General features: G+C 46.4%; 2 protein-coding genes across 3 annotated transcripts; both read right to left on the bottom strand.

Annotated features, from left to right (window-relative positions):
- Positions 1–81: 81 nt before the first annotated feature.
- Positions 82–3,584, bottom strand: LOC125511203 (uncharacterized). Of its 2 annotated transcripts, XM_048676523.2 has the most exons (5): positions 3,428–3,584; positions 1,218–3,273; positions 841–1,045; positions 539–729; positions 82–466 (listed from the first exon to the last, which is right to left on the bottom strand). In XM_048676523.2, the coding sequence occupies exons 2-5, from the start codon at positions 3,256–3,258 to the stop codon at positions 327–329; spliced, it is 2,577 nt and encodes an 858-aa protein (XP_048532480.1). In that variant the 5' UTR covers positions 3,259–3,273; positions 3,428–3,584; the 3' UTR covers positions 82–326. The 2 variants fall into 2 exon arrangements, with proteins under 2 accessions (XP_048532480.1, XP_048532479.1); XM_048676522.2 differs by lacking the exon at positions 3,428–3,584 and having other exon boundaries at positions 1,218–3,408.
- A 366-nt stretch (positions 3,585–3,950) lies between these two features.
- On the bottom strand, positions 3,951–5,732 carry LOC125511206 (uncharacterized). Its single transcript, XM_048676527.2, has 4 exons — positions 5,334–5,732; positions 5,060–5,222; positions 4,652–4,746; positions 3,951–4,494 (listed from the first exon to the last, which is right to left on the bottom strand). Exons 1-4 carry the CDS (start codon positions 5,658–5,660, stop codon positions 4,279–4,281), a joined length of 801 nt encoding a protein of 266 aa, XP_048532484.1. The 5' UTR covers positions 5,661–5,732; the 3' UTR covers positions 3,951–4,278.
- Between the last annotated feature and the right edge of the window lie 13,975 nt (positions 5,733–19,707).

Below are 19,707 nucleotides of genomic sequence, written 5' to 3'. Positions count from 1 at the left end.
CTGGTTTTAGTATATCCATGACCGGACAAAGACAGAAAAAACATCCAATCTCTAAATACCTCAATCACAAAGACACGAAACTATCTCAAGCACTGAAAGATGCATTAAAGTCTAAACCACAGAACAAGAAGCATCTATATCCCTTGTATGCTGCTTGCATAAAAGTTCCTTTTTTCCATCGAATATATCACAAGCATCGAAATATGCATTAAATTTTAAATCACACAAGAAACACCTATATCCTTTTGCTACTCGAAAACTTTTTTTTTTCCTTCCATATAACTGCTACATGGAAATATACCACGAGCAGTTCTCTTCTACTTCCATTAGTTTACAGGTTTATCCAAGTTAGAGCCAACTTGTTCACCCACAGGCAGGGTTTTCTCTACATCATTGGAATCATCTTTGTCGTCATCATCGGCTTGGATTCCTCGGGAAGCGCCTTGGATCATCTCATCATCGACTCCTGCAAACAAAATTTTCATGTTTAACCCTCAACATTACCCACGGGCAAACGGGAAGCAAGGAGGGTATGTACCTTCAATGAAGGACTCGAATTCATCGCCCGGTCCTGCCGATGAGGTCCAGTTGAATGGTTGACTAATCTCCATCCAGTTTGGCTGCTCCGCTGGTCCCGAGAACAGTGTGGATCTATCCACCACCCAGTCATCAACTATGTCTATGTAGTCTACCGAGATTGGATCAAATGCCTTCGCCTTGTATTGTTGCCTATGAACAGTTGTATAAATCAAATCACTTGTTGCATCCATGCTTTGCTAAATTTTTTTCAGAATAACACATCATCGATTAAAACATTCTATGTAACGGGGATTTGGTTACCTGTATTGTAGCCGCAGGTTGCATTGAACAAAGGTGAGATGATGCATTCGTTGACGTTCAAAAATATTCATTCTTTGGTCATGGAGTTGTTCGAAAGGAATGTGTGTCCGATCACATCCTTTAGCGCTGGAGGTCTGACTGAGGATACGTACTGCCAAACGTGTTAAATTCGGGCAAGCTCCGCCATACATATACCACCACTCAGCTGCAAGATAATATAACATGTCAAGATCAAAGTATCATCAAACAAACTTGATGCTTTAACAGATGGAGCGTGGAAGGTTGGTTCAGAAACCTCATGCTTACAACAATGCTATAATTTAGTCAATCAAGTAAAAGTGAGTTCAATACAATCTGTAATTCTGTATAGTACTAACCAGGAGGTAAAGTACGCCGGGCTCGGATAGCCATTTGCCTACGAAAATCCCCAGCTGCCTCGCTCCGATACATGTTAAGCTCCTTCTGAATTTTATCTTGGATTTTGACATCAGACACCAGCCTTTCTACACAGTCTAGCATTCCTGAGAAAACCTCATTCGATATGTTATCTCCAATTCCATCAAAAAACAGTGGATTTAGGAAGAAACCAGCTGAATGAAGCGGTCGTTGCATGTGCCTGTCCCATCTCTGGTCAATAATGTTCCAGTAAGGCATATAGTCGCTCTTCTTCACTAGCTCTTTCTTGATTGCTGCTTTGGCTTTGTATAATCCAGCATAAACATACCCCATAGCAGGCCTCTTGTTGCTACCTACCAGCTTAAGAAGATGCACAAGTGGTTCGGTGGCACGAACAACCAAGGCACATGAAGACCAAAATTGCGAATTGCTAACAATATTGCTCACTTCTATCCCTCCGGGTATCTTTGGCAGCAGGCAGTGTACCCATTCATCTGAACTGATCATGGCTTGCAAATCCTCCTTCACACTGTACATGTTTTTCAGCGTCACGAAGTTCATGGCAGCACGGGTCTCTGCAGGAACTAGCAGATCCTTCCCCTGCAGATGCTTCTTCATCAAACTCAATGCAAGAGCACTGCTGTACAAAAATCCAGTGATGGTCTTTGCGTTGCTTATGATCTCACTAACTGCTGTCTCCTTGCTGAAATCTTGAAGCATACCATCGATGCACCGGAAAGTGCATGGAGACCAGAACAGTGTAGGAAATGTTTCACCTAGCCTTTTACCTGCGGCTGCATGAATCTCAGAGTTGTTTGTGATCACTTGGACGACATTTTTCTCTCCAACCTCCTCAACAACGCTCTTCAGTAGCTCAAACAGCGCGTCTGATGATGTGACGATATCTGTTGCGTCAACCGATTTCAGAAACATGGTGCCTTCAGGGCAATACACCGAAAAGGTCATCAAGGTCCTGCCCTTGTCAGTCGTCCACTCATCGGACAACACTGAGCACCCCGTGCGAGTCCATGACCCCTTGTAGTACTCTAACTGAGCCGACACTTCATCCAGCGACTTCTTCAGGACGCAGCCGCGGAAGTCATGGTATGAGAACACCTCAGGCTTCCCTCCCATGGAGGAAATAGCGTCGACCATCGGCTGGAAATGCACGGAATTCACCGCCTCCAGTGGCACACCGGCGTCATACAAGAACCTCCCAACAGCCATGCAAACCTGGTCCCTGTCCGAGCCCGCAGCCGGATCGACATGCCTCGACAGCGGCAGTGCTGTTGCTGTCGCATCAAGCGCCATGATCGTCTGGTGAGGAGGCTGCGTCTGGGGAGCAGGAGTAGCAGGCTGGAGAGGGTGCTGCTGGGCCTGCGGGACAGAAGCAGGAGCACGCCTCACGGCCAGCGCCTTCTTCCTCCTCTTGGTGGCGCCGCCGCCGGTCCACCCCGACCCCGTCCCCATGGGAGGGGCCTCCTCGGCGGCGCGGGGGGCCTGGTTGAGTGGGAGGACGTGGATGGGGCTGGCCAGGTCGCCGTTGGAGGCGGAGGGGGAGGGGGAAGGCGAGGAGGCCGCGGGCAAGGCGGCGGGGTCGGCGGAGGCGACGGCGGCCATGGCGGCGGCGAGGGCGCGCTTGCGCAGCTTCTTGGCGGCGACCTCGTCGAGGCTGCGGTGCATGAGGGCCTCGACGTCGGCGGGGACGTCGGGGCAGCAGCAGGCGTTCCCCGGGCGGCGCGCGAGGTGCTCCTTGAAGCGGTGGATGCCGCCGCCGAGGAAGTGCTTGCCGCAGTAGACGCACTTTAGGCGGTCCCGGCCGGCCAGGCGCACCATGAGGCAGTGCTTCCACGCCGGGTCGTGCTTCTGCGCCCCGATCGGCACCACCACCTCCAGCCCTCCTTCCCCCGCCGCCGCCGCGGCCGCCTCGTCGTCGTCCTCCTCCGCCGCCTCGTCCCTCGCAACCGCCAGCGCCACCGCGTCCGCCGCCGCCGCAGCAGCCTCCGCCTCCGGGGTCGCCATCCGCTGCCTCCGTCCCTGCATCAGCCATCGTCAGTCAGTGAGGAATTAATCCCCGAAAACTAGGTTCCGGACGAGCTGATCCCCGGGCAGACGGTGAGGAATTAAACCAGGCGAACCAACCGAGGGAGAGGCAAATGGGGAGGGGGGAGAAGAGAGGAGAAAAACTCACCGGGTTTATTTTTCTCTCTGTGGTCTGTCGGGGAATCGGCCGGCCGCCACGGAATCGGCGGAAGAAATCCGGGGTGGGGCGAGATGCGGGACGGGGGGAGAAGAAAACCAGCCAGGGGAGGAGCGGTTCGGTTCCGATGGGGTCCAGGGGCTAGGCTAGGGTTAAGGTTAATCTCTCTCTCTCTTCTCGCGTTGGCTTGGTTGGTTGGTTCGGCCGACCGGGCCAGGTGGGCCGATCCCGCCGCAAGTCCCCCCTAATTGGGCCGGTTCGTTCGTCAACAAAAATAGAAACAAAATCCTTCCCTCTTTCCTTCAGTTCAGTCACCCCGTAATTGGGCACGCCATTTTTCTTCAGACATACCACTCCCTCCCTCCGTCCGGAAATACTTGTCATTGAAATGATTGTATTTAAACTTATTTTAGTTATAGATACATCTATTTTATCCATTTCTAGGACAAGTATTTTCAGACGGACGGAGGGTACATTCTCTCACAAACGAAATGGAACTGCTGACCCGGTCAAAAAGAAAAATGGAACCGCTGCTTCTTTCGGTGTGATTATGTCCCTTCATCCATGATTCCGTCGAAATCGAGCCGTAAAACTGTACTACTAGAAGGAAGCACACGCCTTCTCTTCTTCTCTTTCCAGAACAAACTGCAGCCCTACGAACGAGGAACAAAAACATTCTGCAAAACGCTCGATCCGTCGTCCCACCGGAAAGCTATACCAGCTAAAGTACAGCATCTGGTAGTACCTACCATTACCGCCACCGATCCGGGAGAACAGGGGACCTCCATATGAACATCGGGCTGGTACCAATCACGGTGGCTGCAGTTGCCATCGTTGTCAGTTCAGCTGAGCCCGAGCTCCTTCTTCAGCTGCTCAAGGACGGACTCTATGTCCGACACGCCATCGTCGGAGCTGCTTGTTCCCTTCTTGTCACCCTGAGCATTTCCGCCTTTCCCTCCAAACTGCGTGTACGGATCGTTCCCATCGTCTTCCTCGGTGCCCGAGCCGTCGATGTTCAATTCGTTCTCCAGGAACTCCACAAACTCCTCGCCAATAGCCTGCACGAGCAGAAATAAGTATAATTTGCATGGGCTACATCATAGGCCATAGTTACCAGCTGCAACATTATAAGTGTACTTCTAGCAAGTCGACATTTGCCATCCTTTTCCAAAAGTAAATTTTCCAATGTGCAGCAAAGCTGTAAAGATGACTTACTGACAGTTCTTCCCACAAGCTTTTAGGTTTCTGCTCTGAGTTCAGGCCAGCCTCCCAGTTCTGAAATTCTGTTTGCAGGTCTTTAAGGAAATCCCCTGCAAAACCAGAAACCAAGTGGCGTCAACAAAATGCGCATTTTTTTACGGATCAATCAAATTTGTTATATCTGCATAACCATCTTATCTACCGGCAGATTAAAAACTGCAATAGGAATTGGATCCACAGGCAGTTCCGTAGCAGAAAACTGGAATGAAATGGCACCAACACTAGCAGAGCGTACCACCGCATCAATGATCAACCACTGGTCAGAGGCCCATTTCAGTTCACGGACCAGCATAAAATTCCTAGCCCCAGAATAATATAGTACTAGTTTGCTAGAGCAGAAGAGAAGAGAGGAGATTTCAGTACCAAACCCATAGAAATCCTCTTCTGCGTCAGCTGGCTTGCTGCTCCCGGGAGACCACCAAGAATCAGGGCTGCTGCTGCTGCTCGCGTACTTGGATCGGCTCTCCGAGTTCATCAGCGTGTTGTAGGCGTGCTTGATCCTCAGAAACTTCTCCTGAGCATTCGCCTACATTGAACCAGGAGCTTGTCAGCAAAATCTCCATTAGGAAACAGTACTGAAGCTAGTTCCATCGCTGAATCCTGCTGCTTGGATGTGAAGAGGAGGGGGGCACCGCACCTCCTTGTTGACGTCCGGGTGATACTTGAGCGCGAGCCGCCGGTACGCGCGCTTGATCTCCGCGGGCGCGGCGGACGGCGCCACGCCGAGCACCTCGTACGGGGACTCCCTCCTCCGCCCGCCTCCGCCGCCGGCACCCGCGCGCACCCGCACGCTCGCCCGCCGCGTCCACCGGGAGGAGCTGGGGCCGGAGCGGAGGGAGGCGAAGGCGCGGAGGAGGGGGAGGGGAGGAGGCGCCGTACCGGGAGCAGAGCGGTGGAGCGGGGTAGGGGGGAGGAGACGCGGGGCGGCGACGGCGACGGCGGCGGCGTGCACCGACAGCGCCATGGCGGACGGATTGGGTTGCGGGGCTCGCGGCCAGGCCGCTTCGAATGGCGAGCGGCGAGCGGTGTCCTCCGCCGTCCAGATCGGCTGACCAAGAGGATCCAACGGCTGTGCAACAAGCTGATGATCGTGACTGCTTTTTACTGCATACTGTCAATTTAGCTGCTTTTTTTTTCGAGATCAATAGTAAACTAATATAAGAGCATTTAGATCACTATTTTAGTGATCTAAACACTCTTATATTAATTTACAGAGGGAGTATTAGCTATCTAAACACTCTTATATTTCTTTACAGAGGGAGTAGTTTATTTCAAGATGACAGAGTTATAATTTAGAAACAAAAGATGGTTAATACATGGGGTTCTTTGTCAAGTCATACAGCCATGACTCGCTCACAGCAACTATACTTTGCCAGACAATCAACAACTTTATTTAGAGACCTATGAATTTTTTGGGGAACAAACTTCCTGCTGACCATTAAAGACTTAATGTCAGCAATTAAAATGACAATAAACTAAGCGATTCGGACTTGACCCAGAGAGGCATGGTAGGGCGGTCAGAAAGTTGGATAATTAATAACTGATAATTTGGTACGCTGACAAGCCAACCCTGTACGGATCATTAATGCATGTATCTCCACTCTACCCCTAAATTCACTATTTGACAAGTTATCACTTATTTGAGATCTTCCTTTTATAAGGTAATCTTGACAGTCTCTGGTTAGGATCCTATTGTTTGAGATCCTATAATATGCAAGACTCCCGTGTGAGTTATCATCATGAACGTCTTAACCAGACAAGATAGTACCTCTAATGATTCTTGGTGATTTATCGTATCTTTATTTGAAAATAACGAGTGAGAATTTTGTCCTCTCACAAAAAACGCAATAAAGAATTCCAACTCCAAGTATGTGGCTCGGACATTGCCAACTTTAGTGCGAGAGGAGCTCACATTAAGCAAAAGGGTTAGATTTAATTTTTGTCTGAACTTTTGAACGAAGTTGGTTTGTCAAAAATTACTCACAAACACCACAATGGCCCGTCTCAACAACTTGTGCATAACGATCAAGCATATTATCTATTTCTAAGGAACATCAATTACAATGTAGATGCACACACACACACCTTTGGGGGGGATGGTTTAGAGGGGGTGAATAGAAATAATACAAACTTCTACCACTTTTAAAGTTTGGCAATTTTAAGCACGAAGAGGCTAGTTGATCCTTAAACAATCAAGCAATTATAGTGAGTAAGCATCGGAAAATATACCACCTTGAATGAAAGTAAGGGAATAGGGTAGAGTAGGCAAAAAAAATTGTTAACCCAATGATTTTTCACATGGTTTGGATAGTTGGCGCAATCCTACATCCACGTTGATGGAGGATTCGAACCAAAAGGTTATAGGATCCAAAATCCCAGTTCTGGCGCCCACCAAGCACAACCAACCTATTACATCATGGCTTGCATTTACAAGCATCACCAAGGGCAGATCTTCACAGTGGGTGATCTCCGGGTACATACAAACTCAAGTCATTCTCACTTAGAAGTTGATATGGTCTCAAGTGATTCCCGCGTCTAAGATCCGCTCACGTAGAAGTTGATATGGTCTCAAGTGACTTCAAGAGATAGCAAAAATGAGCAAGAGCCTCTCCACGAATAGTTTTTCTGAAGGTCAATGAGGCATCCTCAGCATCGTCCACACCATCATAACACTCATCCTCCAACTTCTGACTAGGATTGTTTTAGGTGAGAAGAGACAGTTTAGGGGATTCATACTTTTATTACCTCTTTAGCCATGAGCATCAATGAGTGATTGGTGTTGGAAATATGCCCTAGAGGCAATAATAAAATGGTTATTATTATATTTCCTTGTTCATGATAATTGTCTATTGTTCATGCTATAATTGTGTTATCCGGAAATCGTAATACATGTGTGAATACATAGACCACAACACGTCCCTAGTGAGCCTCTAGTTGACTAGCTCGTTGATCAAAAGATAGTCATGGTTTCCTGACTATGGACATTGGATGTCATTGATAACGGGATCACATCATTAGGAGAATGATGTGATGGACAAGACCCAATCCTAAGCATAGCTTAAAGATCATGTAGTTCGTTTGCTAGAGCTTTTCCAAATGTCAAGTATCATTTCCTTAGACCATGAGATTGTGCAACTCCCGGATACCGTAGGAGTGCTTTGGGTGTACCAAACGTCACAACGTAACTGGGTGACTATAAAGGTGCACTACAGGTATCTCCGAAAGTGTCTGTTGGGTTGGCACGAATCGAGACTGGGATTTGTCACTCTGTATGACGGAGAGGTATCTCTTGGGCCCACTCGGTAATGCATCATCGTAATGAGCTCAATGTGACCATGTGGTTGATCACGGGATCAAGCATTACGGTATGAGTAAAGTGACTTGCCGGTAACGAGATTGAACGAGGTATTGGGATACCAACGATCGAGTCTCGGGCAAGTAACATACCAATTGACAAAGGGAATTGTATACGGGATTGATTGAATCCTCGACATCGTCGTTCATCCGATGAGATCATCGAGGAGCATGTGGGAGCCAACATGGGTATCCAGATCCTGCTGTTGGTTATTGACCGGAGAGTCGTCTTGGTCATGTCTGCGTGTCTCCCGGACCCGTAGGGTCTACACACTTAAGGTTCGGTGACGCTAGGGTTGTTGAGATATTAGTATACGGTAACCCGAAAGTTGTTCGGAGTCCCGGATGAGATCCCGGACGTCACGAGGAGTTCCAGAATGGTCCGGAGGTGAAGATTTATATATAGGAACTCAAGTTTCGGCCATCGGGAAAGTTTCGGGGGTAATCGATATTGTACCGGGACCACCGGAAGGGTCCACCGGGTGGGGCCACCTATCCCTGAGGGCCCCATGGGCTGAAGTGGGAGGGTAACCAGCCCCTAATGGGCTGGTGCGCCCCCCATGGGCCTCCCCCTGCGCCTAGGGTTGGAAACCCTAGGTGTGGGGCGCCCCACTTGGCTTGGGGGGCACTCCACCCCCCTTGGCCGCCGCCTCCCTTGGAGATTGTATCTCCTAGGGCCGGCGCCCCCCTAGGGGTCCTATATATAGTGGGGGGAGGGAGGGCAGACGCACCCTAGCCCTTGGCGCCTCCCTCTCCCTCCTGTGACACCTCTCCCTCTCCCTGAGCTTGGCGAAGCCCTGCCGAGATCACCGTTGCTTCCACCACCACGCCGTCGTGCTGCTGGATCTCCATCAACCTCTCCTTCCCCCTTGCTGGATCAAGTTGGAGGAGACGTCTTCCCAACCGTACGTGTGTTGAACGCGGAGGTGCCGTCCGTTCGGCGCTAGGTCATCGGTGATTTGGATCACGACGAGTACGACTCCATCAACCCCGTTCTCTTGAACGCTTCCGCCCGCGATCTACAAGGGTGTGTAGATGCACTCCCTTCTCCCTCGTTGCTAGATGACTCCATAGATTGATCTTGGTGATGCGTAGAAAATTTTAAAATTCTGCTACGTTACCCAACAGTGGCATCATGAGCTAGGTCTATGCGTAGTTTCTATGCACGAGTAGAACACAAAGCAGTTGTGGGCGTCGATATTGTCAATTTACTTGCCTTTACTAGTCTTATCTTGATTCGGCGGCATCGTGGGATGAAGCGGTCCGGACGGACCTTACACGTACGCTTACGTGAGACCAAGTTGTCAGAATCGCGATTTCGAATCGGATCGGAGCTCCGATGGTAAGATCGCAAATCGTAGAATCTTCACTATCAGGATCGTAGAAACGTAGATTCTATGAACTAAAATTGTAGAATCATAGGGATTTAGTTTGGATCGTAAAGTCGTAGAATCGTATAACAGAATCGCGATTCTGACAACCTTGCGTGAGACTGGTTCCACCGACTGACATGCACTAGTTGCATAAGGTGGCTAGCGGGTGTCTGTCTCTCCCACTTTAGTTGGATCGGATTCGATGAAAAGGGTCCTTATGAAGGGTAAATAGAAATTGGCATATCACGTTGTGGTTTTGGCGTAGGTAAGAAACGTTCTTGCTAGAAACCTATAGCAGCCACGTAAAAATTTGCAACAACAATTAGAGGACGTCTAACTTGTTTTTGCAGCATGTGTCGTGTGATGTGATATGGCCAAAAGGATATGATGAATGATATATGAGATGTATGAGATTGATCATGTTCTTGTAATAGGAATCACGACTTGCATGTCGATGAGTATGACAACCGGCAGGAGCCATATGAGTTGTCTTAATTTATTTATGACCTACGTGTCAACATAAACGGCATGTAATTACTTTACTTTATTGCTAAAGCGTTAGCCATAGTAGTAGAAGTAATAGATGACGAGACAACTTCAAGAAGACACGATGATGGAGATCATGATGATGGAGATCATGGTGTCATGCCGGTGACAACGATGATCATGGAGCCCCGAAGATGGAGATCAAAAGGAGCAAATGATATTGACCATATCATGTCACTATTTGATTCCATGTGATGTTTATCATGTTTTACATCTTATTTGATTAGAACGACGATAGCTTAAATAAGATGATCCCTCGTAATAATTTCAAGAAAGTGTTCCCCCTAACTGTGCACCGTTGCGAAGGTTCGTTGTTTCGAAGCACCACGTGATGATCGGGTGTGATAGATTCTAACATTCGAATACAACGGGTGTAAGCCAGATTTACACACGCAATACACTTAGGTTGACTTGACGAGCCTAGCATGTACAGACATGGCCTCAGAACACGGAAGACCGAAAGGTCGAGCATGAGTCGTATAGAAGATACGATCAACATGAAGATGTTCACCGATGTTAACTAGTCCGTCTCACGTGATGATCGGACACGGCCTAGTTGACTCGGATCATGTTTCACTTAGATGACTAGAGGGATGTCTATCTGAGTGGGAGTTCATTGAATATTTTCATTAGATGAACTTAATTATCTTGAACTTAGTCTAAAATCTTTACAATATGTCTTGTAGATCAAATGGCCCACGTTGTCCTCAACTTCAACGCGTTCCTAGAGAAAACCAAGCTGAAAGATGATGGCAGCAACTATACGGACTGGGTCCGGAACCTGAGGATCATCCTCATAGCCGCCAAGAAAGATTATGTCCTAGAAGCACCGCTAGGTGACGCACCCATCCCAGAGAACCAAGACGTTATGAACGCTTGGCAGTCATGTGCTGATGATTACTCCCTCGTTCAGTGCGGCATGCTTTACAGCTTAGAACCGGGGCTCCAAAAGCGTTTTGAGCGACACGGAGCATATGAGATGTTCGAAGAGATGAAAATGGTTTTCCAAGCTCATGCCCGGGTCGAGAGATATGAAGTCTCCGACAAGTTTTTCAGTTGTAAGATGGAGGAAAACAGTTCTGTCAGTGAGCACATACTCAAAATGTCTGGGTTGCATAACCGCTTGACTCAGCTGGGAGTTAATCTCCCGGATGACGCGGTCATTGATAGAATCCTTCAGTCGCTTCCACCGAGCTACAAGAGCTTTGTGATGAACTTCAATATGCAGGGGATGGAAAAGACCAGTCCTGAGGTATATTCAATGCTGAAATCAGCGGAGGTGGAAATCAAAAAGGAACATCAAGTGTTGATGGTGAATAAAACCACTAAGTTTAAGAAAGGCAAGGGTAAGAAGAACTTCAAGAAGGACAGCAAGGGGGTTGCCGCGCCCGGTAAGCAAGCTGCCGGGAAGAAGCCAAAGAATGGACCCAAGCCCGAGACTGAGTGTTTTTATTGCAAGGGAAGTGGTCACTGGAAGCGGAACTTCCCCAAATATTTAGCAGACAAGAAGGCCGGCAACGCTAAAGGTATATGTGATATACATGTAATTGATGTGTACCTTACCAGTACTCGTAGTAGCTCCTGGGTATTTGATACCGGTGCGGTTGCTCACATTTGTAACTCAAAGCAGGAGCTGCGGAATAGGCGGAGACTGGCGAAGGACGAGGTGACGATGCGCGTCAGGAATGGTTCCAAGGTCGATGTGATCGCCGTCGGCACGCTACCTCTACATTTACCTACGGGATTAGTTTTAAACCTCAATAATTGTTATTTAGTGCCAGCTTTGAGCATGAACATTGTATCAGGATCTCGTTTAATTTGAGATGGCTACTCATTTAAATCCGAGAATAATGGTTGTTCTATTTATATGAGAGATATGTTTTATGGTCATGCTCCGCTGGTGAATGGTTTATTCTTAATGAATCTCGAGCATAATGTTACACATATTAATAGTGTGAATACCAAAAGATGTAAGGTTGATAATGATAGTCCCACATACTTGTGGCACTGCCACCTTGGTCACATAGGTGTCAAACGCATGAAGAAGCTCCCTGCAGATGGACTTTTGGAGTCTCTTGATTACGAATCATTTGACACGTGCGAACCATGCCTCATGGGTAAAATGACCAAGACTCCATTCTCAGGAACAATGGAGCGAGCAACCAACTTATTAGAAATCATACATACTGATGTGTGCGGTCCAATGAGTTTTGAGGCTCGTGGTGTCTATCGTTATGTTCTCACCCTCACTGATGACTTAAGTGGATATGGGTATGTCTACTTAATGAAACACAAGTCTGAGACCTTTGAAAAGTTCAAGGAATTTCAGAGTGAGGTTGAGAATCAACGTGACAGAAAAATCAAGTTCTTGCGATCAGATCGTGGGGGAGAATACTTGAGTCACTAATTTGGCACGCACTTAAGGAAATGTGGAATAGTTTCACAACTCACGCCGCCTGGAACACCTCAGCATAATGGTGTGTTCGAACATCGTAATTGCACTCTATTGGATATGGTGCGATCTATGATGTCTCTTACCGATCTACCGCTATCATTTTGGGGCTATGCTTTAGAGACTACCACATTCACTTTAAATAGGGCTCCGTCGAAATCTGTTGAGACGACACCATATGAATTATGGTTTGGGAAGAAACCTAAGCTGTCGTTTCTAAAAGTTTGGGGATGCGATGCTTATGTCAAGAAACTTTAACCTGAAAAGCTCGAACCCAAATCGGAAAAATGCGTCTTTGTAGGATACCGTAAAGAAACTATTGGGTATACCTTCTACCTCAGATCCGAAGGCAAGATCTTTGTTGCCAAGAATGTATCCTTTCTAGAGAAAGAGTTTCTCTCGAAAGAAGTAAGTGGGAGGAAAGTAGAACTCGATGAAGTATTACCTCTTGAACCGGTAAGTGGCGCAGCTCAAGAAAATGTTCCTGAGGTGCCTGCACCGACAAGAGAGGAAGTTAATGATGATGATCATGAAACTTCAGATCAAGTTACTACTGAACTTCGTAGGTCCACAAGGACACGTTCCGCACCAGAGTGGTACGGCAACCCTGTCTTGGAAATCATGTTGTTAGACAATGGTGAACCTTCGAACTATGAAGAAGCTATGGCGGGCCCGGATTCCGACAAATGGCTGGAAGCCATGAAATCCGAGATAGGATCCATGTATGAAAATGAAGTATGGACTTTGACTGACTTGCCTGATGATCGGCGAGCCATAGAAAATAAATGGATCTTTAAGAAGAAGACACATGCAGATGGTAATGTAACCATCTATAAAGCTTGGCTTGTCGCTAAGGGTTATCGACAAGTTCAAGGGGTTGACTACGATGAGACTTTCTCACCTGTAGCGAAGCTGAATTCCGTCCGAATCATGTTAGCAATTGCCGCATTCTATGATTATGAGATATAGCAAATGGACATCAAAACGGCATTCCTTAATGGTTTACTTAAGGAAGAATTGTATATGATGCAGCAGGAAGGTTTTGTCGATCCTAAGAATGCTGACAAGGTGTGCAAGCTCCAACGCTCGATCTATGGGCTGGTGCAAGCATCTCGGAGTTGGAACATTCATTTTGATGAGATGATCAAAGCGTTTGGGTTTACGCAGACTTATGGAGAAGCCTGCATTTACAAGAAAGTGAGTGGGAGCTCTGTAGCATTTCTCATATTGTATGTGGATGACATACTGTTGATGGGAAATGATATAGAATTCTTGGAAAGCATAAAGGTGTTGGGGAACGTAGTAATTTCAAAAAATTTCCTACGCACACGCAAGATCATGGTGATGCATAGCAACGAGGGGGGAGAGTGTGATCTACGTACCCTTGTAGATCGACAATGGAAGCGTTAACACAACGTAGAGGAAGTAGTCGTACATCTTCCCGATCCGACCAATCCAAGCACCGTTACTCCGGCACCTCCGAGTTCTTAGCACACGTACAGCTCGATGACGCTCCCCGAGCTCCGATCCAGCAAAGCTTCGGGGATGAGTTCCGTCAGCACGATGGCGTGGTGACGATGAAGATGTTCTACCGGCGCAGGGCTTCGCCTAAGCACTGCAACGATATGACCGAGGTGGAATATGGTGGAAGGGGGCACCGCACACGGCTAAGGAACGATCACGAGGATCAACTTGTGTGTCCTAGGGTGCCCCCTTGCCCCTGTATATAAAGGAGGGAGGGGGAGGTGCGGCCGGCCCCCAAGGGGTGCGCCTGGAGGAGTCCTACTCCCACCGGGAGTAGGACTCCCCTCCTCTTGCCTTGTTGGAGAAGGAAAGGGGGAAGGGGAAGAGGAAAGGGGGGCGCCGCCCCCCCTTCCTTGTCCTATTCGGAATTCGGACTAGGGGGGGAGGGGGCGCGCGGCCTGCCCTGGCCGTCCCTCCTCTTCTCCCTTATGGCCCATGTAGGCCCAATAACCCCCGGGGGGGTTCCGGTAACCCCCCGGTACTCCGGTAAAATGCCGATTTCACCCGGAACAATTCCGATGTCCAAATACAGGCTTCCAATATATCAATCTTTATGTCTCGACTATTTCAAGACTCCTTGTCATGTCCGTGATCACATCCGGGACTCCGAACAACCTTCGATACATCAAAATGCATAAACTCATAATAACTGTCATCGTAACGTTAAGCGTGCGGACCCTACAGTTCGAGAACAATGTAGACATGACTGAGACAAGTCTCCGGTCAATAACCAATAGCGGGACCTGGATGCCCATATTGGCTCCTACATATTATACGAAGATCTTTATCGGTCAGACCGCATAACAACATACGTTGTTCCCTTTGTCATCGGTATGTTACTTGCCCGAGATTCGATCGTCGGTATCCAATACCTAGTTAAATCTCGTTACCGGCAAGTCTCTTTACTCGTTCCGTAATACATCATCTCACAACTAACATATTAGTTGCAATGCTTGCAAGGCTTATGTGATGTGCATTACCGAGAGGGCCCAGAGATACCTCTCCGACAATCGGAGTGACAAATCCTAATCTCGAAATACGCCAACCCAACATCTACCTTTGGAGACACCTGTAGAGCACCTTTATAATCACCCATTTACGTTGTGACGTTTGGTAGCACACAAAGTGTTCCTCCGGCAAACGGGAGTTGCATAATCTCATAGTCATAGGGACATGTATAAGTCATGAAGAAAGCAATAGCAACATACTAAACGATCGGGTGCTAAGCTAACGGAATGGGTCAAGTCAATCACATCATTCTCCTAATGATGTGATCCCGTTAATCAAATGACAACTCATGTCTATGGTTAGGAAACATAACCATCTTTGATCAACGAGCTAGTCAAGTAGAGGCATACTAGTGACACTCGGTTTGTCTATGTATTCACACATGTATTATGTTTCTGGTTAATACAATTCTAGCATGAACAATAAACATTTATCATGATATAAGGAAATAAATAATAACTTTATTATTGCCTCTAGGGCATATTTCCTTCAGTCTCCCACTTGCACTAGAGTCAATAATCTAGATTACACAGCAATGATTCTAACACCCATGGAGTCTTGGTGCTGATCATGTTTTGCTCGTGGAAGAGGCTTAGTCAACGGGTCTGCTACATTCAGATCCGTATGTATCTTGCAAATCTCTATGTCTCCCACCTGGACTAGATCCCGGATGGAATTGAAGCGTCTCTTGATGTGCTTGGTTCTCTTGTGAAATCTGGATTCCTTTGCCAAGGCCATTGCACCAGTATTGTCACAAAAGATTTTCATTGGACCCGATGCACTAGGTATGACACCTAGATCGGATATGAACTCCTTCATTTGCTACTTCCGAAGCAGCTATGTACTCTGCTTCACACGTAGATCCCGCTACGATGCTTTGTTTAGAACTGCACCAACTGACAGCTCCACCGTTTAATGTAAACACGTATCCGGTTTGCGATTTAGAATCGTCCGGATCAGTGTCAAAGCTTGCATCAACGTAACCTTTTACGATGAGCTCTTTGTCACCTCCATATACGAGAAACATATCCTTAGTCCTTTTCAGATACTTCAGGATGTTCTTGACCGCTGTCCAGTGATCCACTCCTGGATTACTTTGGTACCTCCCTGCTAAACTTATAGCAAGGCACACATCAGGTCTGGTACACAGCATTGCATACATGATAGAGCCTATGGCTGAAGCATAGGGAATATCTTTCATTTTCTCTCTATCTTCTGCAGTGGTCGGGCATTGAGTCTGACTCAACTTCACACCTTGTAACACAGGCAAGAACCCTTTATTTGCTTGATCCATTTTGAACTTTTTCAAAATCTTGTCAAGGTATGTGCTTTGTGAAAGTCCAATTAAGCGTCTTGATCTATCTCTATAGATCTTTATGCCTAATATGTAAGCAGCTTCACCGAGTTCTTTCATTGAAAAACTCTTATTCAAGTATCCCTTTATGCTATCCAGAAATTCTATATCATTTCCAATTAGTAATATGTCATCCACATATAATATCAGAAATGCTACAGAGCTCCCACTCACTTTCTTGTAAATACAGGCTTTTCCAAAAGTCTGTATAAAACCAAATGCTTTGATCACACTATCAAAGCGTTTATTCCAACTCCGAGAGGCTTGCACCAGTCCATAAATGGATCGCTGGAGCTTGCACACTTTGTTAGCTCCCTTTGGATCGACAAAACCTTCTGGTTGCATCATATACAACTCTTCTTCCAGAAATCCATTCAGGAATGCAGTTTTGACATCCATCTGCCAAATTTCATAATTATAAAATGCGGCAATTGCTAACATGATTCGGATAGACTTAAGCATCGCTACGGGTGAGAAGGTCTCATCGTAGTCAATCCCTTGAACTTGTCGAAAACCTTTTGCGACAAGTCGAGCTTTGTAGACAGTAATATTACCGTCAGCGTCAGTCTTCTTCTTGAAGATCCATTTATTCTCAATTGCTTGCCGATCATCGGGCAAGTCAACCAAAGTCCATACTTTGTTCTCATACATGGATCCCATCTCAGATTTCATGGCTTCCAGCCATTTTGCGGAATCTGGGCTCACCATCGCTTCTTCATAGTTCGTAGGTTCATCATGATCTAGTAGCATGACTTCCAGAACAGGATTACCGTACCACTCTGGCGCGGATCTCACTCTGGTTGATCTACGAGGTTCATTAGTATCTTGATCTGAAGCTTCATGATCATCGTCATTAGCTTCCTCACTAATTGGTGTAGGTGTCGCAGAAACAGGTTTCTGTGATGTACTACTTTCCAATAAGGGAGCAGGTACAGTTACCTCGTCAAGTTCCACTTTCCTCCCACTCACTTCTTTTGAGAGAAACTCCTTCTCTAGAAAGGACCCATTCTTAGCAACGAATGTCTTGCCTTCGGATCTGTGATAGAAGGTGTACCCAACAGTCTCCTTTGGGTATCCTATGAAGACACATTTCTCCGATTTGGGTTCGAGCTTATCAGGTTGAAGTTTTTTCACATAAGCATCGCAGCCCCAAACTTTCAGAAATGACAACTTTGGTTTCTTGCCAAACCACAGTTCATAAGACGTCGTCTCAACGGATTTTGATGGTGCCATATTTAACGTGAATGCAGCCGTCTCTAGAGCGTATCCCCAAAACGACAGCGGTAAATCAGTAAGAGACATCATAGATCGCACCATATCTAGTAAAGTACGATTACGACGTTCGGACACACCATTACGCTGTGGTGTTCCGGGTGGCGTGAGTTGCGAAACTATTCCACAATTTTTCAAATGTACACCAAACTCGTAACTCAAATATTCTCCTCCACGATCAGATCGTAGAAACTTTATTTTCTTGTTACGATGATTTTCAACTTCACTCTGAAATTCTTTGAACTTTTCAAATCTTTCAAACTTATGTTTCATTAAGTAGATATACCCATATCTGCTTAAGTCATCTGTGAAGGTGAGAAAATAACGATATCCGCCACAAGCCTCAATATTCATCGGACCACATACATCTGTATGTATGATTTCCAACAAATCTATTGCTCTCTCCATAGTACCGGAGAATGGTGTTTTAGTCATCTTGCCTATGAGGCATGGTTCGCAAGTACCAAGTGATTCATAATCAAGTGGTTCCAAAAGTCCATCAGTATGGAGTTTCTTCATGCGCTTTACACCGATATGACCTAAACGGTAGTGCCACAAATAAGTTGCACTATCATTATTAACTCTGCATCTTTTGGCTTCAACACTATGAATATGTGTGTTACTACTATCGAGATTCATCAAAAATAGACCACTCTTTAAGGGTGCATGACCATAAAAGATATTACTCATATAAATAGAACAACCATTATTCTCAGATTTAAATGAATAACCGTCTCGCATCAAACAAGATCCAGATATAATGTTCATGCTTAACTCTGGCACCAAATAACAATTATTTAGGTCTAATATTAATCCCGAAGGTAGATGTAGAGGTAGCGTGCCGACTGCGATCACATCGACTCTGGAACCATTTCCCACGCGCATCGTCACCTCGTCCTTAGCTAATCTTCGCTTAATCCGCAGTCCCTGTTTCGAGTTGCAAATATTAGCAACAGAACCAGTATCAAATACCCAGGTGCTACTGCGAGCATTAGTAAGGTACACATCAATAACATGTATATCACATATACCTTTGTTCACCTTGCCATCCTTCTTATCCGCCAAATACTTAGGGCAGTTCCGCTTCCAGTGACCAGTCTGCTTGCAGTAGAAGCACTCAGTTTCAGGCTTAGGTCCTGACTTTGGTTTCTTCTCCTGAGCAGCAACTTGCTTGCTGTTCTTTTTGAAGTTCCCCTTCTTCTTCCCTTTGCCCTTTTTCTTGAAACTACTGGTCTTGTTGACCATCAACACTTGATGCTCCTTCTTGATTTCTACCTCCACAGCTTTCAGCATTGCGAAGAGCTCGGGAATAGTCTTATTCATCCCTTGCATATTATAGTTCATCACGAAGCTCTTGTAGCTTGGTGGCAGTGATTGGAGAATTCTGTCAATGACGCAATCATCTGGAAGATTAACTCCCAATTGAATCAAGTGATTATTATACCCACACATTTTGAGTATATGCTCACTGACAGAACTGTTCTCCTCCATCTTGCAGCTATAGAACTTATTGGAGACTTCATATCTCTCAATCCGGGCATTTGCTTGAAATATTAACTTCAACTCCTGGAACATCTCATATGCTCCATGACGTTCAAAACGTCGTTGAAGTCCCGATTCTAAGCCGTAAAGCATGGCACACTGAACTATCGAGTAGTCATCAGCTTAGCTCTGCTAGACTTTCATAACATCTGGTGTTGCTCTAGCAGCAGGCCTGGCACCCAGCGGTGCTTCCAGGACGTAATTCTTCTGTGCAGCAATGAGGATAATCCTCAAGTTACGGACCCAGTCCGTGTAATTTCTACCATCATCTTTCAACTTTGCTTTCTCAAGGAACGCATTAAAATTCAACGGAACAACAGCACGGGCCATCTATCTACAAACAAGCATAAACAAGCAAGATACTATCAGGTACTAAGTTTCATGATAAATTTAGGTTCAATTAATTTACTTAAAAGAACTCCCACTTAGATAGACATCCCTCTAATCTTCTAAGTGATTACGTGATCCAAATCAACTAAACCATGTCCGATCATCACGTGAGATGGAGTAGTTTCATTGGTGAACATCATTATGTTGATCATATCTACTATATGATTCACGCTCGACCTTTCGGTCTCCGTGTTCT

The sequence above is a fragment of the Triticum urartu genome, chromosome 5A (genome assembly GCF_056163025.1).
Source record: "Triticum urartu cultivar PI428250 chromosome 5A, HENAU_Tu73, whole genome shotgun sequence".
Classification (NCBI taxonomy): Eukaryota; Viridiplantae; Streptophyta; class Magnoliopsida; order Poales; family Poaceae; genus Triticum; species Triticum urartu.
Note: the sequence above shows the minus strand (reverse complement) of the source record. Positions and strands in the feature narration are given on the sequence as shown.